This window comes from Acytostelium subglobosum (genome assembly GCF_000787575.1).
Source record: "Acytostelium subglobosum LB1 DNA, scaffold: scaffold20, whole genome shotgun sequence".
NCBI lineage: Eukaryota > Evosea > Eumycetozoa > Acytosteliales > Acytosteliaceae > Acytostelium > Acytostelium subglobosum.
In genome coordinates, this window is record NW_012236513.1 from 202,327 (window position 1) to 225,572 (window position 23,246).

Here is a 23,246-nt window from a genome sequence, read left to right on the forward strand (position 1 = left end):
AACCCTTCCACCACACCCGATCGATTACTCCAACCAACCAACCAATCAATCAATTGAATCTTGGTATTTTTGACACATTATTTTAATGCCGACTTACACAGCAAAGGACTTTCTCCTTGATTTAAAGATTAAATAGAGTACTATACATGCAGCAAAGGCATTACAGAAGGCACTGAGTAGGAATGAATGGAAGAAGCATTGCTCGCCAAAGCACTGATCATTAGTCTCGTCAGCCTTTGAATCATACAACTCTCCACTAATGTATCCAAATGTCAATGATCCAGCCGCAGAGGCAATGGCCAACTAGAATGAATGATTGATTGATTGAGTGAGTGTTGTGTTAGCGGTGGTGCTATGGGATAGTCCCGCCATCACATAGGATCACTTACCAATCCAAAGTTAAGTCCAAAGTTGCGAACACCAAAGCGAAGACTGGTGAGTAGGACCATGGTGGAGACTAGACCACCGTAGCCAATACCGGTGAATATGGTGGCCACAATGTAGAGTGAATCGGTGTGGAAGGCATAGAACATGTGAGTGATTGATATTATGGTGGCTGAAAAGAATAGGAACCAGAACCTTGATATCTTCCTTGAGAATAAATCAGACATCAGACCAAATGTAGATCTTCCAGTGAGGTTGCAAGCTGCAAACACAATCACCAAGTCAGTTCGTAAGTTCTCTGGATGATTGATTTGACAATGTGAGTAAGTTGTCCATGATTGGAAAGTCACTTGATCGTCCAAATGGTCACGTGACCATTGTTAATCACTTCAAGTGACTGGTTGGCAATGTTTACCTTTCTTATTTAAAGACTTGCCAACTGATCCAATGTTGTTGAGGAACATCAAGCCACACTAAATAAGTTGATGGAAGTGGTTAGTCGATGGTCCAAGCAATGCTCGGAAGACGATATACATACTCCTGCAACAAAGAAGTAGATGGTGAACATCAACCAGAATTCTGAAGTCTTTAGAAGGTTACGTCCACTTATGTCTCGCTTGCCATCAAGATAGTTTGGACTGTTGGCATCGTCAGTTGTGTCCTCTTTCAGTATTGGTGACTCCTCTACATCCTCCTTTGTCAATAGATTATAGTTTGTATTATTGGTACCTGAAGTAGATGCTGTCAAGTCCTCCTTTGCACCCTACGTTATATGGAATAAATTAGTAAGTGTCACGTGATCAGATAATTGTGTCACGTGATCAGATAATAGTGTCACGTGATCCAGCAAAATGATAAAGATAATGATAGTTACAATGTATCGAAGAAGGAATGCACCTAGGAATGAGACGATGGAACAGAGAATGGAGAGGAAGAGAATGTATCCTTGGACATCCTTGTGAACGCCAAATGTGTTGCGATAGATGATGCCAAACATGCCGGAAGATGTGGCAAACAGACCGACAAGGCCACCACTGATCTTGCCACGGTGTTTCAATGAGAAGTTGTGGATGTTGGAGATGATTGCCGCTGTGAATGAGGCATGTGATGCCTGACCCACCATGAACAAGAAGAAGCTGAGCAAGTATGGGTTGGAGGGGAAACGGTCCACCAGCATAAGATAGAAGCCAAAGTATCCAATGATGTAGTAGACTGCTGCGATCAATGAAGTATAGAAAGGGCCATATAAATCAAACAAGTATCCGACTGTGACTCCAAGGTATCTTTGGGTGATGGCAAGGGTTAGGGTAGGCGAGGGTTAAGGGGAAGGGCGAGGCAACATACATTCCAACATCTCCAAGAGATATTGAGGTGTTGATTTCGGTTTGATCAAAGTGTAGTTGAGTCTTGACGTTGTTGGAGATGACACTGAAGCCATAGAGTGTGCCTGATATCAGCATGGTCAGGATGCCCCAACCCAATGTAATGTATCGCATCTTGTTATCATTGTCACGAAAGATAGGCGGACGATAGAACATCTTGGCATGAAGCTGCTCTGACGCTGCAGATGTCTCGACCAATGGCTCCAACGCAGGTGTTGTCTCATCAGTCCACCCACCAGTTGACTGCTCGAGCACTACTCCACCAACATCACCACTATCAGTGTCTTCATTATGATGTGAATGATCAGAAGTCAATGACACTTCAACATCATCGTCATCTCCACCAGGTGTGCTGCTCTCTCTTTCGATTGGAGTGACCATCGTCGTGTGTCCTGCTGTTGCTGTTGCTGTTGCTGAACTTGGTTGTTGGTATTATTATAACTTATGATGTTGTGGACAGACTGAATGATGATGAGTTGTGTTGTGAGAGCGAGAGAGAGTCTGTGAGTGGGACTGCCCCTGATTATCGGGTGTGACTGTTCGTCACAAATTATTATTATTTCAATTCAATTTCAGAGATATTGAGCTGATGACCCCCAACCGATCAATCAAAACGATCAAACTAGCTAGCTGTAACTCCCCCACAACACTAATGATCAAAAACTCTCTATGTCTGTGTTCCGAACCATCAATCATCTAAATTCACTATGTTCTGCTAAGGCTATGTATGATCCTCTGTGAATCAATCTTGGCCACCTAAGGACTTTCGTTTGAAGTCTATCGAGGATGATGGCCACTAAAATAGTTGTTTCCTAACCAATCAATCATTCTTCATTTTATCGAGTTGTATTATACATGTGCATGTTGTATCCATTTGCAGTCAGACAGACCTGCGTCGACTTGATTGATGTTGTTGATGCTGATGCTGATGTTGATGCTGCAGAAGATGACCATGTAGTTGATGGGTCTGTCCAGACCATTACTTGATGTTACGCATGATACGACGACAGTCATTGGAACGTATTTCGTTGAGCGCTGACTCTAGTTCGTTACAGAGATGCTTGAGATTGTTTGGATCGGTCTGCAAGAGGTGCTCTTTCTTGTCCTCTGTGCCACCGGACTGCGTCGTCAGCTTGAGCAGGTAGATTGGATTGATGGTCTGTCCGCGCAAACTTCTGTTGGCCACCTGCACATCGAGACGCCACTCGAGGTTGGCGTAGTGATCAAAGTGTGGATAGAGCTCCTGCAGGATCTCTCTGATCTCTGTCCTGTTCTCCAAGTAGACCTCTTTCAGATGGTCGACAAGCTCGTCGGCGTACTTTAGTGCGCTGAGTGAGTCTCTAAAGTCTGCGTCTGTGAGCAAGAATCTTGAACACTCAACAAACAAGTGTGACAGTCCCTTCACGACGTTCTCGACCGTATCGGGTGTTGCTCCTAACTTCTCTGTAAGTTGATTATGTGGTGGGTGATGGTGATGTTGTTGTCGTTTATCCCGATAAGGTAAGTATGTGTGATTGATCCCATGTCCATGGCTATTCACTCATGATTCGTATACATACTTGAAGCTGCAATGTATAGTTTCTTATTATCACCTTTACGAATGAACTCTAAAGAGATGTTACAGAACTCCTTGACAACTATGATACATATCAAATGGTAAGTATGTTGATATGATTGATTGATTGAACGATCCAATGATATTGCTGAATCGCCTCACACTCACCATCGAGTTCAATTGTCTTTAAGAATTGTAGATCATGTCTATGATTGTTATCAAGTACTATAATCATTTTATATGTGTATATGTATATGTATATGTATATGTATAAGAAAAATTCAAAGTAAGTATTACAAGTTCAAAAATGAGGAACAAGATACTTTCAAAAGTTCTTGCTTAGCACTCTCCCAGCTTGAATAATCAATCACTTTTTCCAAAAAACTCAATGTTAGAGATAAAGACAGATACTAGTATACAAATAATAATAACCAGAGTATTATACTTGTTGAAGTAATGTAATGGTCAACAAAGAGAATACGTCAAACAAACCAGACAACAATCCAATATCGAACTACATTTGTGTTCATCCACTCACTTGTTTGTGCGATTGATAATTTGTTGTGATACATCTACAAGATTATCAAATTATCAATTCAAGGACCTAACTTGTTGATGTTGTTGTTGTTGCTATTGTTATTGTCGACAAGTACCCAGAGTGAGTGGTTACTCACTGACATGGTATTTGAACATCATCATATTCTTGATGTGACAAGAATAATGAAGATAGATTAAGGTAAGTTATAAATTACCACCTCTCTTTATCTTTATAATAATATAATAATTATTGATTGCGAGCTATAAACAGCCAAAGACAATTCCAGATTATTCACTCCTTACTTTATTCATTCATTCATTCCTAATGGATTCCACTCGGTCCATTATCCCCATTAAACCTAACAAATCTAGAGGTAAAACGACGTCGTGATTGTTTTTTTGGTAATGATGATGTTGTTGTAATAATGAACAACTTACTTTTTTTGGATACAAGTAATAACCGCGTGAGTAGTTTGAAACGATCTACCACTCGACATCCACAAAACTAAGTCACACACTTCCACACACTGTTCTTGCTGATTCTAGTGTCGTCACCCAAATCGACAGCAGATATTTTTGTGCATGCCATTGGATCTTTGGTGTCTGTACAAGGCGTGGGGTGCGTGTCAATGCAGAATGATGTCGTGACTAAGGGTGTGTGTGAATGCTAGCGTCAAAGGTACAAGTCCTTGTTGTCTTGTACTGCAGACCATGGACAATGTGTCTGGCATATTGACAACCTTGTTGTTGATTGAGTGCACAAGGTGAATGAGAAGGTTGAGGTCATGGTCCGGCACCAATGACGCAGTACAAGGTCACGATTCATATAAACTTGGCAATAATAATACTCCAACGCTCATTCTCTTTATCCCTTAACAGTCAGGTGGTTACCATTATCTCTCTCTCTCTCTTCTACTACCTCCATGCAATCAAGTTGACACTCATTCATACTATATCAATCTCTTTATTATTTATATATATTATATGTATAAACATTGATCGATCGATCAATCAATCAATCAATCAATCAATCAATCAATCAAAAGATGGTGATGATGATGAGGAATGCAAAGACAAAGAATAATACATATGGAAAGCTTGTTATAATATTGTTGACAGCATGCGTTGTCAGTTTATTGTTCATGTTTCATTTGAACACGAGTTGTGATGTACAGTCACAGCAGCAGCAACAACAACAACGTGTAGATATAGACAAATCGTTGGAGACAGGTGCAGGTGCGAATCAACAACATACACAACTGGCTTCAACTCCAAATAACAACAACAATGATATAGTAGTACCTGGCATCAACTCAATGAAACAACCTACACCAAAGTCTTCGGACCATCCAGATGGGCCACTGGTGGCCAGCGATGCCTTCCAGACCTTCCTCACATTCTTGTACTATCATACAGAGTACACCAACGTGACACCAACCTCACCATCCAAGCACCAGTATGGAGAGTACGTGCGTACAATCACCCTGCCCGAGCCAGGTTTCGAGCATCCCGCCGTGATGGAGGTGGACAAGATCAAGGCGCTCATTGACAAGGTGCCCGAGAAGGATAAGGACCGCAACAATTCGCTCAACTTTTTGGAACGTCGCCGACTCGAGTCGGACGTCGTGCGCGAGTTCTACGAGTTTGAGGGCCGCATGTTCTCTTTGGAGCGCGCCAGAGAGGAGCTGAAACTATACAACACAATGCCATTCTTCGAGACTCCAATCCAGCCTCGACTGCCCAAGCCCATGATGTCGGGGCCATACCTCTTCCTGCACGTGCCCAAGACTGGCGGCAACTCTGTTCTTCACCTTTTCCGTCTGACATTCGCCAAGAAGGCTGTGCAGCAATGGGTCCACCCAGGCCACAACGAGAAGCATTTGATCCGCGGTGCCAAGGCCGTCGTGGGCCACTTCAACTATGGTCTGCATACTTATCTTGATCAGCCAGACCGCGACACTGCCAACTACATGACAATGCTGAGGGATCCAGTCGAGAGAGTCATATCACATTATTATTATCATCGCGAGAAGATACAGGACGAGGGTCATGCCCTGGCCATGAAGTTAAAGTTTGAGGAATGGCTGGAACAATCCCCAAGAGGTGCCAACGAGCAAACCAGAGTACTCTCTGGCATGTCCACCGAAGCCGAGAAGAATGTCTCAATGGAATCATTCAGGATGGCATTATATCATTTGAGAAAGTAAGTACTGGATGGAACTATTCCAATCACTTGACCACATACTCACACTCCAATCAATCAATCAATCAATCTAATAGGATGAAGTTCGTTGGAATCACAGAGAAGTTCAAAGAGTCAATTGTGATGATGAAGTATTATTGTGGCTTGGGAGCAATGAAGGAGGTAAAGATCAATAATAGAAAGAAGAAGCAACCTGATGTACCAGCGGATGTGATCGAGTTGATCAAGAAGAAGAACTGGATGGACATTTACCTCTACGAAGAGGCCTTGAAGATGTTTGATCGACAGACAGAGATAATAGGTGAACAACGTATCAAGGATGAGATCAACAATCCAACCCTGTGGCGTAGATAACATCACAAACATTGGATATTGATGGGATGGATGTGATAGATGGATGTACTTGGAGAATTCATTTGACTCCAAGTTGACTCGAGTCTGTCTGTCTGTCTTTCCGTCGCCTGGCAAGCCTACAATAAATGGATGTCCAACCCAATCAAAGGACACATGTATATCATATACCAAGGGTACGCTGGGGAAATGTTCACTCGTTCATTCATTCATTTTAGGATGGATGGAGATGATGTGGATGGTTTGATTGAGTTTTGTATGTATGTATGGTTGTTGACGCAGGTTTGGATGGATTAGACAACGGTGGCGTCCAATACATTGGAAAGGATGATATCTTGTACAGAGCTGAACACCTTCTCGAAGGACTTGGTGTCAGTGGCGCATGTGAAGTGAGAGTAAACGAACTTGCTAGACTGTTTCCTCTTGCTCAGGAACAAGTTCTTGATATAATTTGATGCTCGCTCATATGTTTGGTCCTCTGGATATGTGTGGAGATGAAGTTAGTTCATATCCATGTTTGATTGATTGAGTGGAGTGATTGATGATCATACCTTTGTATTCTGGGAAACATGTTTGCATTGATATACGCTTGAGCTTCTCTTGGAAGAGATCGATCTTATTCAGGAAGAGGATCACTGATGAGTTGGGGAATGAGGCGTCGTTGCACACTTGGTCAAAGAGTGTGAGTGACTCTTGGAGACGGTTGGCTGATCCGTCTTCGACCAACATCTGGTCGTACTCATTGATGGCCGCCACGTATACAATGGCAGTGACATCCTCAAAGAAGTGTATCCACTTCTTTCGCTCGCCACGCTGTCCTCCAACATCCACAATCTTGAACATCACATCTGCCACCTTAAAGTCTGTCTCTATCACTCCAGTTGTCTGGCTCCTCGAGCTCAATATATCAAAGCTAGTTGGTGTGTAGTCTGCCTTGATCAATCTTGACAACTCATTCAAATAGCTATATGATTGATGGAGTTTGAATAATGAGTTAGCATTTGAGTTTGAGTGAGTGGGATGATTCCGGCTACATACTATTTAACTGAATCATTGATATGGTATCTCTGGGCCTTGATAATAACATCTGTTTGTACAATAGAGTCGGACCATATCTTGTTGATTAGTTCGCTGATGTGTGTGGGGATACCCTTGTCCTCGACAAGGGAGGCATTGGCCTCGAAGCTGGTGCTCAGTTGTCCCAACTCGGATGAGGAAGCAGCAGCGTCGTTCAGGTTGAAGCTGGTATTGGGAGAGATTGATGTTGATGATATTGATGATGATGAGCTGGTGAGCTTTGGTGTATTCATGGGTGAGTGATTGTTGCTAAGACGCAGTGAGGGGCGCGACGCTTGGTACACTTGGAACCAGCTGGCAAACTGCTCAATGGCAGCGCGGGTCTCTGGCGCCACCTGGATGCCATGCTCCTGGATCGTGTGCACGAGGATGGCCATGCCATCAATCACATTGCGATGTACCAGTCTGCGGTAGAAGTCCTTCTCCTCGTCCGTGAAGCCCTTGGAGTGCAGGATCTTCATCTGCTTGACGACAGTGGACTTGCCCGACTCGCCAGTGCCCAGCAACAACAGCTTGATAATGGGCACGCGACTCTTATGTCTCATGTCGTCCTGGATCATCTTTTCGATCTGCTTGTGCTTGGCCAGCTTGGACTCGTCGGTCTCCTCTGCGTAGGAGGCGGCCTCCTTGATCGACTCGATCCACTGCACCTGCTGATCCTTTGTTCCCGCAGATATAATCCATGACTTGCCCTCGAATGTCTCAATATTGAAGCAATACTCTCTTGGATTATTGTTCTTTGTGTGTACATACTCTGCACAACGGCAGTTATAAAGTGGTATCTTTCCTCTTGGTGAGTTGGTTGATTCTTTCTGTTATATGTGTTGTCGATGTGATTGTGTTAGTGAGTGTGGTGTATGGGTGATTGATTGATTGGAATCATTCCAGTGGGGTGGAATATTTTGTCCAAATTGGGAATGATCACCTACACTCTCATCAACATAGTACTCAATATAGTTGGATCCTATCTTTAGGACGAATAATCTGAGTTTCCAATTCTTGATCACTATATGATAGATTGAATGATTGATTGATTAGTGTCAGTGGAACCAATCCAATCAAACTTATGATTATCAATATTACCATGTCCTTTCTTTGACAAGTATCCTCTAAGTATTGTTCCCTTGGCTGTGCTAAACTGTGATGGTGATGAAGCAGCCACAGCAGTGGCCAATGAATTACTACTATTATTTGGACTAGTTGACATTGTAAATCTATCTATCTCAATCTTATCTCTATCAAAAGTAATATATATTATAATATTATTATTAGTTATAGGATATGACTTTGACCTTTTGTTAATTGTGAGATGGGAAATGCAACACAACTTGATGATGATGGGAGATGGGATGGGGGGACTGACAAGACTCGCAACACCTGTGATTGGCGATGACTTTCGGATGACCAAAGATCGTGGATGGTGAGTGGGGAGGGGAGGGAGTAATGTAATGAGGTGACAGCGACCCTTGGTACCTGCGACCCTGCTTGAGCTTGTTGGCTTGATAGTTGTAAGGATACTTGATTGATTAGAATAATAGCCCTGGCTAACTAACCTTGGCTGTCTTTCCTAAGACATATCTCTCAATCATTCATTCAATCAATCAATCACACACTAGCAATCCAATCACACAATCACACAATCACACCTGATTGCCTAAAGGACCGCAAAAAAACGACAATCAAAAATAATATCATCGACCTGACTTGGACCAACTTTGTGGTTATCGTGTGTGGGAACCCTTGATGGGCGCGAGTATCTACCCGATTTGCATTACAATCACATCTGTGTTGAGTGGGCCAGCCGTGTGGGCTCATCCGCATTAATCTTGGGTTGGACGGGGGCATGTGACGCGGACTGGCCTGATTGATGTGACGTTGACGACACATTCATTGGCAAAAGGGAATGGCGTGCGTGAATGAATGAATCATGTGCCAGTCAAGTAGGGAAGGGTTGGACAATGTCGCAGACAGTATTATTAATTGTTGCAAAGTTAACTAACTACTTTCTCGATGCTTTGCTGGTACTTGTGTCTTTCTTCTTCTTTGATGAAATCTCGGTTTGTTGATGATGATGGTTGATGTTGTTGTTCATGGTGTTGGTGTTGGTGTTGGTCGTGCTACCACCATTGCTTGCGCTGGATACGCCCTTGGACACCACCACCGCTGAAGAGTTGTGGTTGTCCAGGACCATTTGCTTGTCTGCCAAGGAGTACAGGTCAATCCCAACTTCCATGCCCTCCAAGATCACCGACAGCATCCTATCGTCGTACACCGTATCGCCTCTCATCTTGTCAATGTCGTCACCAAACTCATTCGTCAATCTTTCAATGAAGAAGTCACGGAATGTCTTGTTCGTCATCTGATTATGTTGCATTGCATTCAATTGATTCACATTGTTGACACCACCATTGGCATCATCTTCCAGTCTCTGTTATGTGTACCATATTGTTTGAATGGAATGAGTCAGTAATGGTTTATGGGCATGGGATGGGACCTGTCCCAGCCAGGCCAAAGGCCAGGCAAGATCAAAGATCTCGGCGCCCAATCAATCAATCTTACGTTGGTATGTTGTTTTAGGAGTAGTTGATCGGCTGCATTGGCAGACGCTTGATTGATCTTGCAGATATCCTTCCAAAGTGTGAGATCACTGTAGGACATGTCACCAAAGGACAGTTGTTGTAATAGATGTGATAGTGGCATCCTTTCATTCTGGTGATGTGACAACACTCTACGCATCAGTAGCAGTACCTTTGTCGACAGTGATGCCGTCCTCTCCAAGAACTTATTCTTCTCCTCTGTTGTCTTCTTGTTGACTCTATTCTTTGTGGCTATGTAATGTCGCGCGAGTGGAAGTGTGTTTGGGTGAGTGGCGTGCGGCAAATGAGTGGCGCGTGGGAGTGGCGTGCGGCGAATGAGTGGCGGCCGCCACACCCCCACCACGCGATCGGCAAGGTACTTACGATATTCGAGGTTCTCAACTCGGTTGAGTAACTTGGTGACATCATCTAGATCGGATATATATTGGACAGGGTTGAACTTCTTGGGCTTGGTCTGCTTGATTAGCTCCTCTTCATTGATGATCACTGGCTCTTTCTCCTCTTCAGAGTCTGATAGTTTATCGAATCTTTGTTTGTCGTCGTCTTCATCATCATCATCGCTATCTTTATCGTCATCATCTTCATCGCTATCTTGTTCGTTATCGCTGTCTTTCTTGTTCTTGTTTGATGGCTTCTCCTGCACCTTCTTCACCTCCTTCTTCTCCTCCTTCTCATCCTCTGAGGATGATGATGTTGTGTCCATTTTCTCGTCACTGTCTTCTTGTTTGCTCGTGCTTGTCTTTGTCTTTGTCTTTGTCTCTACCATCTTCTCTGGCTCTGATTCTGACTCTGACTCGGATTTGTCGGATTCCGACTCTGACTTTGGCGACTCCACTGTCTTCTTCTTGTTCTTCTTGGTGTCCTCCTCTGACTCTGACTCGGACTCTGATTCAGACTCCTCCAACACAGCCACAACCTTCTTTGGTGTGGACGACACTGCAGCCTTCACTGGCACCGCCACCTCCTCCTCTGATGATGAGCTTGATGATGATTCGTCTTCTGACTCGACCTTCTTCTTTGTTGCTGGTGCTGACTTGACAACAGCAGCCTTCTTCTTATTCTTTGCAGATTCGTCCTCTGATGAGGATGATGATGATGAAGATGATGACTCATCCTTTGTTCTCTTTAATTGTTTCTTCTTTGGCTTGACATCACTCTCAGATGATGATGACGAAGATGACGATGATTTACGTTGTTTCCTCTTCAAATCATTCTTTGCCTTTGTCTTTGACTCTGACTCACTTCCACTACTACTACTATCGCTACTGCTTATACTGCCGCTACTTATACTGCTGCTGTCATCCTCCTCCTCATTCACAACAACATCCTTATTCTTCTTCTTTGTCTCAACCATGTTGTACAATATCTCTATCTTGCTTTACAACAATCAAATGAATGAAACTTCGAAAAGAAGAAAAAACGAACGAATCGATTGTTTTGTTTGTTTGATTGCGTGTGTGAGTGTGGTTGCGAGGGTATGTCTGTGAGGGCATAGACCACTAACTCACTCCATCAAGAATACAAGGTCATTCTTGGTGAGCAGTTGGCTATCTTTCTCTTTGGCAAGCTTCCAATCACCACCTTCGATTTGAGACTTGGTCTTGCTCATTTGGACAACGCGCTCTTCAATGGTGTTCTTGATGATGAAGCGATGAATGAAACATTCGCGTTCTTGACCAAATCGATGTGTTCTGTTGACCGCTTGTGCCTCCACTCCAGGGTTCAACAATGGTTCAACAATGAATACATGTGTGGCCTCAATGATGTTGAGTCCATTGGCTCCCTTGTTGATTGGTAGCAGTAACACCTTGATGGTGGGCTCCTTCTTGAAGCGACTGATCGCGTCTTGGAACCTGCTGTTGCCACTGGACTTGTTACCTTTGTTGCCTTTGCTTGACTTATCGCCACGTTCGAATAGTATACCATTCTCTTGTAGGGCTCTGGCGATCAGCTCCAACACATCAGACCACTGTGAAAAGATGATGGTCTTGTCATCTGGAGTGTCCTTGGCAATCTGCATCAATGCTGTCAATATGGCTTCGATCTTTGTTCCATACGAGCCCTTGATACTCATATTCGGCACTGAACTCTCAATCGCTTCAATATATGATATCTCCTCAATGTTGACTCGCACCCTACACACAGGACACTGCATTGTCTTTGCATTGGGCGTGCGCTCAATCATGTACATTACACACTGGGATGGCATGTTAGTATGGATAGTCGACCATGTGCTTGTGCGTGTGCTTACCTCATAACAGAATGAATGTCCACACATCAGTACAACTACTTCTTCTCCCAAGGCTTCTTGGCAAATTACACAAATGGGTGCCTCTTGGTCGGATGAGGATTGTTCTGGAATTGGTCTGATTGATGATGAGCTTGGTTCATCGTCATTGGTCTCCATCATCGTAGTGGATGTAGGTGTAGTCGTGGTCGTGGTCGTTGTGGTCGTGGTTGTGGTTGTGGAAGTAGTCGATGTTGTATCTTGGTCTTTGTTCGAGTCATCCTCCACCATTGATGACGAACATGTTGGCAATTCCAATGCTGTGGCATTCTTCTTCTTTGCCTTGGAAAGGTTTGTAATATAAGAGAGCTGAGTATAGAATTTCTGGAATGAGTTGGGAGAGGGCAAGGATGAGGGTAACGGTTGGGGTTAGGGTAAGGACAAAGGTTTTGATGTTGCATTAGGACATACTCTATAGTTCTCCGATGCCTTCTTTCTCTCGTTGGTGAACCTCTCGATGAATGGACCTACTTCCAGTGGACGAAGTATGAACATTTGTTGATGCGGCGCAATGATCTCGCCTGGATAGCACTCTCTGATTCGGATGATTGCTGAATCAATCTCATCGAATGAGTTGAGGTAGTCCTTTGACGATGACCACAAGTCCCTCGCACATTTGAGTTCCTTCTTCATGTGCTTGATGGTCTTGATGTGATGACCACCCTCGCTGGCTATACCATCATCGAGTGGACGTACCATCTGCATGATGATCTTGAGTGCCATCTCCACCTCAGACTCTACAATGTTCGTTGTCTTCTTGCCAGCGCTCGCCAAGAAGGCGTCCTGTGCGATAACTGATGTGACGTCATGTTTGTCGTCCTCGTCCATGTCCACATCGTTGTCCCCCTCATCATCTCCATCGTCCAGTGATTGAAGCGCCAACACTTGATCCATCCGTTCACGCTCTGACTTGTGTTTGATCGAGAATAGCTTCTCCTGGTAGTCAATCAGAGACTCGTTGGCCTTGCAATGTCCACATTGAGGACCCTTCCTAAGGCGTCGATCCCTGCAATAGGCGCAGTTTGTCGACATCTCAACGTCCTGTGATGTGAATGATGATGAGAGCGGGGTGAGTGCGCTCAAGAACTTAGCGCGCTCACGGAACATTGCGTAGATAKATGTGACGATAGGATGTAGATCAGTCCTGATGGCTCCTTGAACTTGTTGAGGAGAATGTGTTGGTTGTGCTGGAAGACATGTGGCTGCGACAACTCGTTGGTGATCTTGTCAAACAGGTCTGCGCGCTGGCCCTTGTCCACGATCAGTTGAATGGCCGCTGTCCACCACTCACGTCCACGCGTGCTGCTGTCAAACTCCTTGAGCAGCTCCACTGTGGCCTCATTCTCATTCTTGAATACCAGGTCGTCCTTGACCATGTGCGACTTCTTTCGCTCTTGATACGCCAGTTTGATGGCCTCTGCCTCGGCGGCAAAGTCATCATCGCGCAACGCCCTGGCCGTGAGCTTGCCCTGCTTGACCAAGTAGTCCAGGTTGTGTAAGACATGCAGCTGCTGGTACCATTCGGGTTTGAAGTACTGAGTGTTGGACTCAATCATTGATAAGGACTCGCGATAGAGTGTGGCAGCGAGGTTATGATCGCCCTTGATGAGGTGTCCTGCCGCCAGACAGTTGATCGTGTGCACCAGCTCCTTCTGGGCGTTCTTGCACTCGAGCGATGCGTTCTCAATCAGTCGCTCGAGCAACTGGTCCATAGTCATGGTGTTCCTCGAGATGCTCTGGACGCCGCGACTGCCAACCTGCGGATGCTGGCACGTCTGTCTCAGGACAAGCAGTGGCTGCAGGATCTTCTGGATCACCTGAGGTGAGGTGTGGGTCGCGTTGGGGTTGCGACTGAACACCTTGTTGAAGAGTGTGCGCGCTGCTTCCGAACACTCATGAGCCTTGCGTCGATAGTACAATCGCTCGACGACACTGAATGTGAGCAACTTGGTGTCGCGATCGTATTGTGGCGGTATTTTGAGTTCGTTCGCCACCATGCTCTTGGTTGTGCGCACCATGAGCTGCTGAAGAAGTTCGATGAGGTAGTCGATGGTGCCCCGATCGCCACGATTGAACTTTGATTCGATGCAGTGACTCCACCAGAAGCGATCAGAGAATGGCGTGAGGCGCAGGAATTGGACCAGGGCAAAGAGGTCGCTGAGTCCGCGCTGGATGGGCGTGCCTGATAGGCCCCAGCGATGTCTACATTGTAGAGATACAGCCATCTGGAGATACTTGGAGTTGGTTGACTCGACCATCTGCACCTCGTCCAAGCATATTCTCCACCACACAAGACACGCAAGCGGAGTCTTTGGCGTCTCAACGCGGACATAGCGAAGGCGGTTCTGTGTGCGTGTAGGGTTGATGCAATGCAGTTCGCCAGAGAGCACGTCGTAGGTGGTCAGTACAATGTCGTACGAAGCCAGTTCGTGTGGCGTAACGTTGTCCTTGTAGATGCCGTGATACTCTAGCACGGTGAGGCCGTTCGTATGTTTCTTGATCTCGTCCAGCCATTGCGAGTAGATGGGTGTTGGTGTCACGATGAGCGTGGTCTTGGACTCGATAAGTGTGTCGCGGTACCACATTGGTCGCAGCTCGCTCTGTATCCTCTCGCGTTCCTCCTCCTCCCTCAGTTGCTCCTTTTCCGCAACCATCGCATTGTACCTCTTTCGATTGGCGTCCGTGCAGAATGTGCAGAAGTAGTGGTCGTTGGTCACGCGGTATTGTCGTCCCACGCATGCCACACTCTGCCATCGTGCGCAAGTCGTGCATTGCACCCAGATGCCCTTGTCGTGCGAATCCTCATCTTTGCCACATTTGCAAGCCACGACCTCTCCGGCATCGTTGACGTACTCCTTGATGGGAGGAGGAGTTGGGATGAACTCAACGTCCATCACTTCGAGCTTGGGCTTGGTGCCCGCGTTCAGGACACGCGGTGCCGGGTCTTTCTTGGCATTGGCGACCAAGAGTGTGAGTAGTTGTACAGTCTTGCCAATGCCTGGCTCGTCCGCCAGGATGCCACCTGGCACCTCCAACGATGTGTTTGACACGATGGGCTCGTGCGACAGTCGGCCAACGTACTCATTGTAGCAGAACTCCTTGTTGTTGATTGAGATTGACTTCCAGAGTGGATGAAGTTTCGAGCCTACGCGGTTGATTGTCATGGTGGGCTTGATCTCCCTGTCATACATCCACTTGACTGTCCGCAGCTGATACTGCTTGAGCTCTGATATCACCTTGCCTTGAAACATGTCTGTGGGCATTGTCTGTGCACCAGGGCGCAGTCCAACCTTGTTATAAATGATCTTTGGGTCGAACACAAATGGAGTTGATGTTGTGCCACTGTTGCTGTTGTTGTTGTTGTTGTTGTTGTTGTCATTGCTTGAGAACAGAGATGGATAGGGGAATGTGAATGAAGTGTCATCTGATGACGATGATGTACCAATCTGATTGAGTGACTGTGATGTGTTGTTGTCATCGTCCTCTTCGATGATGGCGGCATCATCACCATTACCACCATCAACATCATTGATGTTGAGGAAGTAGTTGAACAATGTTTTGATACACTTGTTGTACTTGTACTGGAATATCATTGATTCCTCATGTTGTTGTTGTTGGTCCGTCTGTTTGTCCTCTGACTGTGACGATGATACAACTTGTTCAAATGCATCATTGGTAATATATATTTGAATTGAAAGATTGAGTCCAGTGTTGTTGTTGTTGCTAGTGTCACATGTGATCATGAATAGTTTAACATAGCCAATTGAGTGAAGATAGAGGAGATCAGATATCACAGCACGAGGGCATTGTAGAGTACATTCAAGCAACTTCTGATTGAGATGATTGCATATGAAGCCCGAAGCAGGGTCAATATCAACATTGTTCACAAACAGATACAGTCCACTGTCTAAATGAGAATGACAATTGACCCAATGAGTTAGTATCTGCACTCACTCACTCAATGAATCAATAATACATACATTGAGTAAGTGATGTGGCAGCACTAAGTGATATGTGACCAATGGGTATGTCAATGTTGGGAGTGAATGCAGTGTTGTTGAGCGAGGCTTCTTGGATTGAGTTGAAGACATTGACAAGACTTCCATTGATGAATCCATTCTTTTTGTTTGATATTCTATACTTTTGAGTCAATGGTAGTATTGATGGAACCTCCACTGACTCCATCGTTGATGTAATATTCTCATCATCTTCGCACATTGGTTGTTGTTGCTCCACACTCACCTCATCATTATCATGATGACCAAGTTTAATTCTCTTATTCATTTCATCATCAAGTTCATGTTGATCAATGAGAGATTGTGATGTTGTTGATGTAGTTGATGTTGTTGGTGTTGTGGATGTATTTATCTCGCTCCATGTATTATTTACTAATTGTTTAGTTGATAATTTAACTGGTTTACTTGATTTTCTTTTATTTATTCTATTATTATCATTATTAATATTATTATTATTGTTTTTGTCCTCCATGGATTAGTATAGTATTAATATTAGTATTTTTATTATTATTAATTATTTGTTTCAAGTAGTTGGGAGCAAACCAAAATGAATCAAATGACCCTCCTTCCATCCATTATCCATCCACACACATATTGATTCGAGAATGATTCTAGACGAAGTTCATTTCATCAAGCCCTCATTTCACAACCCAAACGCTAACATAAGTTACCCTACCCTTGTCCTTCCTTACCCACCACGCACTAATCTACATTGTTCTAGAACAATATATATTATGGCTAGCGAAAGGCATTTAGATATGATGACGTTTACCTGGTGCTCGGGTCTACCCTCTTAAGAGATATATTGAGAGTGGCGCGTTCCCAAAGGGCATCGAGATGTTGCAGAGAGTGGCGCGTTCTCGTTCTCCATAGTACATTCAGCATCAACCAACAAGCAGTGGGACCCGCAAGCAAGGATGGCGTTACCGAGACTGGTGCAGCGTGACGAGGATGGTCAACAATTGATTCATCGCGCTGATCCTTGACAGGTTGGTGATCGGGAAGGAGCTTGTCTGGGACTGGGACATCAATCATCTTATCAGACATCACAACGCCACTGTTCACCTACATCTTGTCGCAGAGACGTCACATGTTCAGCCACCCCACGTTCTGATCAACGCCTGCTGCTCGGGCAACTAGTATGTCGTCGAGCAGCTTCTTGAGCACGAGAGCCAGGGCCATGCCTCTGACTACCGCAGCACCCAATCGAACATTGCCAGGTTGCTAATCAAACATGGCTACAACGACTGGCACTCGCTTCCTCATCGTTGGTGATCTTGTCAAACAAATCTGGGAAGTTACGTTACCTTGTGCAACAACAAGACATCTTGACTTACTTACTTACTCAATCTGGTGCACCACAAACATGGTTCGAGCACGCCCTTGGCTTGGCTTGGCATGGTCGGACGGTAATGTCGAAAAGTAATACTTAAGTGAGGGAACTCGAGCGAGAGAGAGAGAGAGAACTGTTTGAAGACATGTCTCATATCTAATATCTTCACAACCCTGGTAAGGGTGCGCGTCTGGACACCAAGATTGGCAAGTAGCTCCGACTGCTAACGGACAAGCCTATACCATTGGTGCGAGGGTGTTGGTGACCAACCATGCCATTTGCCAAGGGAACAGGTCTTTATCTATCTTCTTCGCAGATATATGTCAAGATTGGTTTGATTAATGAAGGCAAGTAATGTTGAACAAGGAATGGATGAAGAGGGAGAGGTGCGCTATTGATGGTCTGATAATCTCATTGCCAAGGTGACATCTACAGATACAGATAGGAGGTGGTGATGGTCAACAACTAAACCCATGGTTGTCATTAAGTGACAAGCCCATCCCGACCCCATCCCCGTCACATCAACGCCCTTCAATCAAATCAAAATCCATCCACCCATCAATCAATCCAATCACACGCACACACAGACATGACCTCTCTTGATTTTGATATCCAAGTCCATCGCGGCTGTCCAAAAACAGAGAGTTGTTCGCGATGACTTGCCAGGGATGGGATAGATGGTTGGCATCTATGTAGACCTAGTCCAGATCGCATGGGTATAGGCCCGCACACTCGTCAAAGGGTCACTCCCTTTGATCATTGATGGATGCGGATACAGCACCTCGAGGCAACACGGACCATCCATTCACTCTATGGCTTTGACTCGCTATCAAATCGACACAACGATATGGGGGAATCCGCCTCGCTATGTTGATTGCATTAATAGTGGTCCAGATACCAATCTCGAGGCATCGATGCCTTTGCAAAAAACGAAACGAAAAGCGGGGTTGTTGCCCTTCCGTCCGCGAAAAGCCTCGTGTACAGGCCTGCGGGTGGTGGGGGGTGATCAGCGAATGGGAGCGAGGAGTATGTGGAGATTGACATCTTGATTGATGCAAACACAATCAGATACATCTGTGGTTGTTCATCCATCCAGTGAACTTTGCGCATTAGCCTATTGGTCGCCTGTTTGATCTGCCCCGACCAGCCAGTCAGTCAGTCAGTCTGTACCTTACTTAGTTACTCGCAGCCCAACGAGGAGATATCTGGAATGTCATAGACAGAGTTTAAAGTTTGATTGATTCCAAGTCGGGGCACGAGGCATGTCTGGTCAGCGCCAAGATCCACACTTGTTGTAAGTGTGGCACACACAAATGCCTCCTTGTTGGCTAGCTTGCTTGGTCAATGAACATGAGAAGGTGCGAGCAGTGAGCAGGTCAGCACAAGGCACGGCAAGGCACGGCATGGCCTTCACCTATTCAAAGCAACAAGTACTGCTCATTCTCATTTTTGCAACCTCGATCAATCAATTCATCTTCCTCCTCCATCTCTCTGATCATTCAACACCTCTGTGTGTGTGTGTGTGTGTTCTTGGTTGTTCTTGTTGTCTTGTCGTTGTAGACACATGTCCACAAGCGGTGCAGTACAGTCCACCTCAGCACGCCATCATTGATCGCTATCACCATCACTCCACACGCCATCCATCAATCCAGCTGCCTGTCTGTCTGCCGGTCTACCTGGCATCCATCTACTACCACTTGATCCAATTCAAACTCAACTTACAACAATCATTCCATCAATATTAACATCAATCAGCTGATACACACTTGACCGGTCACCTGACACTATCACCTGACATCTTTTATTCCATCAACGTATACCTAACGGCCAACAAACAACTTATACATATACATTTAACTACGGCAAACGTAATCTCCTCACGTTGACCAAGTTATGGATGGAATATTGTCAGTTATAACATCTCAATCAACTTCATCGCCATCCAACATGGATGGCAACAGCAACAGCAATGCACGTCCAATATCTCCCACATCAACAACATCAACAAGTACAACAAACAATAAGAAGAAGAGAGATTGGAGCTCAGGCTCGCAGTCTCCGCCAACAAATGTCCAGTCTACACAACAACTGGGCATAGATGATCAAAACAGCAACAACAGCAGTTCAACCAAGAAGTTGAAAGATTCAATACACTCCTCTCCTTCCAGGAGTGTATCTCCCGACTATCCTCCTCCTCCACCTAGACAACATGTATGTTATGGTTCATTCGTTGGAACTTAAGTCCACGCTCACACACTAACACCTGACCTCGTAGTCCATGAGCAAGCTCAACTTACTATTGGACTCAGTGGAGAGCGCGCCTGTGGCTGTGCCAGGATTGAGTCCAAGCAGCAGCGGGCGCACATCTATGAAGACGCCGCGTGAGCTTGGCCAATCAACGCCATCGTCCACAGTCGGCCTGTACAGTCTACTCTCACAGCCATCGAACGACAAGAAGGATTCATCCAAATATGACATGCCAAACCTTTTCATCACAAAGCAGCAGCAACAGCAACAGCAACAGCAACAGCAGCAGCAGCAACAGCAGATAAAGAATAGCCACTCATCATCCTCCCTCCTCCCATCACCATCCACCGTACCTCCCACCTCCTCCCTCTCCACATCCTCCTCCTCACTTGTACATAGCTCTGCTCGTGTCTCCACGAGCAGTCACGACGACGACAACACACCAATATACATCACCAAGAGGGAGTTCAACGAACTGCGCGAGGAGCTGCAGTCCCTCAGGTCCAAGGTGGCGACGCTCAGCAGCTCACCCCCCAGCACCGTATCTCCGCGGTCCGGCGCCATCACGGCCACCGGCTCCAAGGGCAGTGGTAGCACCAGCTCGCCACCCCAGTCGCCGCTGCTGCAGTCCACCGTGCAGGAGTGTGTAACTCGCGAGTGGATACGCTTCAACAACGAGTTCCAGGCAGGCTACAACGACCAGGCGCGCAAGATTGACGGCGCTCTCAAGTTCATCTTGGAGTTCAGCACCAAGAACGAGTCGTACATGATTGGCATTGAGGAACGCATCCACCTGCTCACCCAACGTATGATGGATTTCGAGAAGTTCCTGATGATGCCCAAGCATCCGGGCTCGTCCGTCGACTACCCCATCTCGCCCATCATGCACCCGGCCAAGTACCCACCCGGCATGGGCGGCCACCCCTCGCACGAGACCTCGTCACCAATGTACTTCATCGATCACTCCCCAAGACACCCTCCACAGTACCATCAGCAGCCGCCACACCTCTCGCTCAGCGGCAAGGAGCCAGCCAGCCAACCACAGCCACAGCAACCATCAACGGCAGGTGGTTCCAAGGGCGGACCGACTCTCGCCAAGGGTGGACCGACCGAGTCGCCCAGCCTGACCAGCCAGAAGAAGGTGGTTCAGCAGCGTCTGCAGCAGAGACTGGATGCGCAGCAACAGGCTCAACAACAAGCCCAGCCACCACAACTCTCGCCGACCAACCCTCCCTTGAAGCATCCACCGCCCCCTCACGTGCCCAATATGTACCAAGCCTACGAAGGACCATTCGAGGGCCGACCCTCCTACTACTACCCCAACGGACATCCTGCCTATCCTTATCCCTACACCTTCTAGAACAATCATCAGTCCGTCCATCCATCCACCAACCAATCTTCCGCCGCGAGGCTCCATGTAGAAGTGCAATGTAATATAGCCACTCATCATCCATTATCTGTTTCCTGTCTTATATCTTGTCTTTAATGTTTTGTTTGAAAGGGTGTATCCATGTCTACTTGGATGGTGGCGGCATTGATTTGGATTACTTTGAATGCATTGTGTATAAGGGTATCAATCCAACAAGCACTGGCAATCAGTTTAGCTTGGTTGGACGTCATTACTATTCACAATTGCAATCATTCATCCATCATCAAATATGCCTATTCCCAGAGTTATCCGGATGACATCCATTCATTCATTACTTGTTTGACTTGTATCTCTTTGTTAGGTATTCTCTTAACTCCTCGGGTATGAATTGGAAAGGTCCAGGACCACCAACATAGGAGAACTTGTTGTTCTCGAGGACGTAGAGACGCTCGGGCACAGCATCGTAGACTTGATTGAAGTTGTCGTCGATCAGATCAACCAGATAGGGAATGGTCACATTGGGACTGTACTCTTGGAGCGCCTTCACAATGGTCAGTCTCTCCTCCATTGTCTTTGGTTGTTTGTAACATGTGCTGATCGAGTCGCCACCAATGACCCAACCGTCGGCAGGATGCATCTCTGCCAGGTACACGATGTAAAAGTCGATGTCGAAGCCCTTGAACTCTTCGTAGATCTCTTGGAACAAGGGCATCTTATCGCGGAATGGGGGTCAAGTGTAGCTTCCGCAGAACAGAACGACGGGTCGGCCATTACGCTGCAACAGGTCATAGATCGACACGTTGCCAGTGGTGTACACCTCCTTCTTGCCATCGCCGGTGCTAAACTCTAGTAGATTGGCATCGGGACATTGATCTCCTTCATTGAGCACAGGCTTTGTTCTACCCATATGAGTTATGATGTGATTCCATTTAGATGGTTGCCAAAAGTTACTCAAGAACACATTGGCCAACTCCCATTTACTTGGATGGAATCCTTTCTTGTATCTTTCGTCAACAGTGTCGAATGCATTGCAACTGCCACTTGTACATGTTGAGTTGTTGTTGTTGTTAGTTCCTCCTTTATCTTCATCCATTGTTTGTTTGTTTGTTTGTTGAGATAGATATTATCTCAATCTCTATCTCCAACTATAATTACTTGTTGAAACAAAGGATTGAATGAGTTGAATGAATGTGAATGAATGAGTGTGAGTTATTATTATCCCAACCAATTTGTTCCTTCAAACCCACCACATCCTTTCAGATCTCACACATCATCAAGCACTGTTCATTCAATCAAAACAATCTGTTTTATTTGATTGTGAAAGTGTCTGTGCTACCAAGTTGGTGGGTTTGATAGTTTGATGGATTGATTGAATAAATGAATGAATAGTCGATGGAGTCAATGATGATTGAACATAGTTATCTGTTTGGTCATGGTCAAGTTGATATCTCCCCACTTTCACCAATTAAACATTTTTTTTTTGACAAAATCATTCCAAAAATAAATCAATTGACTTTGATGACGGGGTGGTTCCAAATCCATCTAACAGCCCAGGATCAAGACGAAGGTTTTTGTTTGACACTTCTGACAGCCCAATAATTCTCTCACTAGCTCAATTTAATTTAAAATCATTATTTTGACACTAAATGTGGTCTAAAATCACCAGTGTTCACACGCTTGGTGAATCTGGTGAAAACATGTCACTCAGCCTGACTGACACCAACCATTGTACATCCATCCATTCATTCACACCTACTTTATCTTTATCTTTATTTATCTCTCTCTCTCTATCTTTGTTGTATCTTTACATTTCTACTTTGTATCTGTTTGACATATTATATCAATCAATCAATCAATCATTCACTATACATCTTAATCGATCGATCAAACAAATCGATCAATCAAATT

The 23,246-nt window shown here is 45.4% G+C and overlaps 10 protein-coding genes across 10 annotated transcripts; 2 read left to right on the top strand and 8 right to left on the bottom strand.

Annotated features, from left to right (window-relative positions):
- Positions 1–99: 99 nt before the first annotated feature.
- SAMD00019534_089140 (hypothetical protein) lies at positions 100–2,066 on the bottom strand (the record flags this gene model as incomplete). The annotated part of the gene is made up of 6 exons (XM_012895803.1): positions 100–303; positions 390–682; positions 800–857; positions 923–1,138; positions 1,259–1,667; positions 1,729–2,066. Coding segments are annotated over 6 exons (1,518 nt in total), but the record flags the coding sequence as incomplete, so codon positions are not given.
- Positions 2,067–2,745: 679 nt separating this feature from the next.
- On the bottom strand, positions 2,746–3,556 carry SAMD00019534_089150 (hypothetical protein; the record flags this gene model as incomplete). Its single annotated transcript, XM_012895804.1, has 3 exons — positions 2,746–3,209; positions 3,326–3,403; positions 3,490–3,556. The coding sequence occupies 3 exons, from the start codon at positions 3,554–3,556 to the stop codon at positions 2,746–2,748; spliced, it is 609 nt and encodes a 202-aa protein (XP_012751258.1).
- A 1,360-nt stretch (positions 3,557–4,916) lies between these two features.
- Positions 4,917–6,415, top strand: SAMD00019534_089160 (hypothetical protein; the record flags this gene model as incomplete). The annotated part of the gene is made up of 2 exons (XM_012895805.1): positions 4,917–6,061; positions 6,139–6,415. 2 exons carry the CDS (start codon positions 4,917–4,919, stop codon positions 6,413–6,415), a joined length of 1,422 nt encoding a protein of 473 aa, XP_012751259.1.
- Positions 6,416–6,705: 290 nt separating this feature from the next.
- On the bottom strand, positions 6,706–8,696 carry SAMD00019534_089170 (hypothetical protein; the record flags this gene model as incomplete). Its single annotated transcript, XM_012895806.1, has 5 exons — positions 6,706–6,890; positions 6,964–7,376; positions 7,451–8,301; positions 8,419–8,495; positions 8,573–8,696. 5 exons carry the CDS (start codon positions 8,694–8,696, stop codon positions 6,706–6,708), a joined length of 1,650 nt encoding a protein of 549 aa, XP_012751260.1.
- Positions 8,697–9,488: 792 nt separating this feature from the next.
- Positions 9,489–11,440, bottom strand: SAMD00019534_089180 (hypothetical protein; the record flags this gene model as incomplete). The annotated part of the gene is made up of 3 exons (XM_012895807.1): positions 9,489–9,917; positions 10,049–10,317; positions 10,450–11,440. 3 exons carry the CDS (start codon positions 11,438–11,440, stop codon positions 9,489–9,491), a joined length of 1,689 nt encoding a protein of 562 aa, XP_012751261.1.
- Positions 11,441–11,590: 150 nt separating this feature from the next.
- Positions 11,591–13,405, bottom strand: SAMD00019534_089190 (hypothetical protein; the record flags this gene model as incomplete). Its single annotated transcript, XM_012895808.1, has 3 exons — positions 11,591–12,283; positions 12,338–12,697; positions 12,785–13,405. 3 exons carry the CDS (start codon positions 13,403–13,405, stop codon positions 11,591–11,593), a joined length of 1,674 nt encoding a protein of 557 aa, XP_012751262.1.
- Positions 13,406–13,511: 106 nt separating this feature from the next.
- On the bottom strand, positions 13,512–16,591 carry SAMD00019534_089200 (hypothetical protein; the record flags this gene model as incomplete). Its single annotated transcript, XM_012895809.1, has 3 exons — positions 13,512–13,527; positions 13,607–16,280; positions 16,354–16,591. 3 exons carry the CDS (start codon positions 16,589–16,591, stop codon positions 13,512–13,514), a joined length of 2,928 nt encoding a protein of 975 aa, XP_012751263.1.
- A 3,078-nt stretch (positions 16,592–19,669) lies between these two features.
- Positions 19,670–21,329, top strand: SAMD00019534_089210 (hypothetical protein; the record flags this gene model as incomplete). The annotated part of the gene is made up of 2 exons (XM_012895810.1): positions 19,670–19,933; positions 19,998–21,329. 2 exons carry the CDS (start codon positions 19,670–19,672, stop codon positions 21,327–21,329), a joined length of 1,596 nt encoding a protein of 531 aa, XP_012751264.1.
- A 340-nt stretch (positions 21,330–21,669) lies between these two features.
- Positions 21,670–22,050, bottom strand: SAMD00019534_089220 (hypothetical protein; the record flags this gene model as incomplete). Its single annotated transcript, XM_012895811.1, has 1 exon — positions 21,670–22,050. One exon carries the CDS (start codon positions 22,048–22,050, stop codon positions 21,670–21,672), a length of 381 nt encoding a protein of 126 aa, XP_012751265.1.
- An 18-nt stretch (positions 22,051–22,068) lies between these two features.
- Positions 22,069–22,245, bottom strand: SAMD00019534_089230 (hypothetical protein; the record flags this gene model as incomplete). Its single annotated transcript, XM_012895812.1, has 1 exon — positions 22,069–22,245. One exon carries the CDS (start codon positions 22,243–22,245, stop codon positions 22,069–22,071), a length of 177 nt encoding a protein of 58 aa, XP_012751266.1.
- Positions 22,246–23,246: the final 1,001 nt, after the last annotated feature.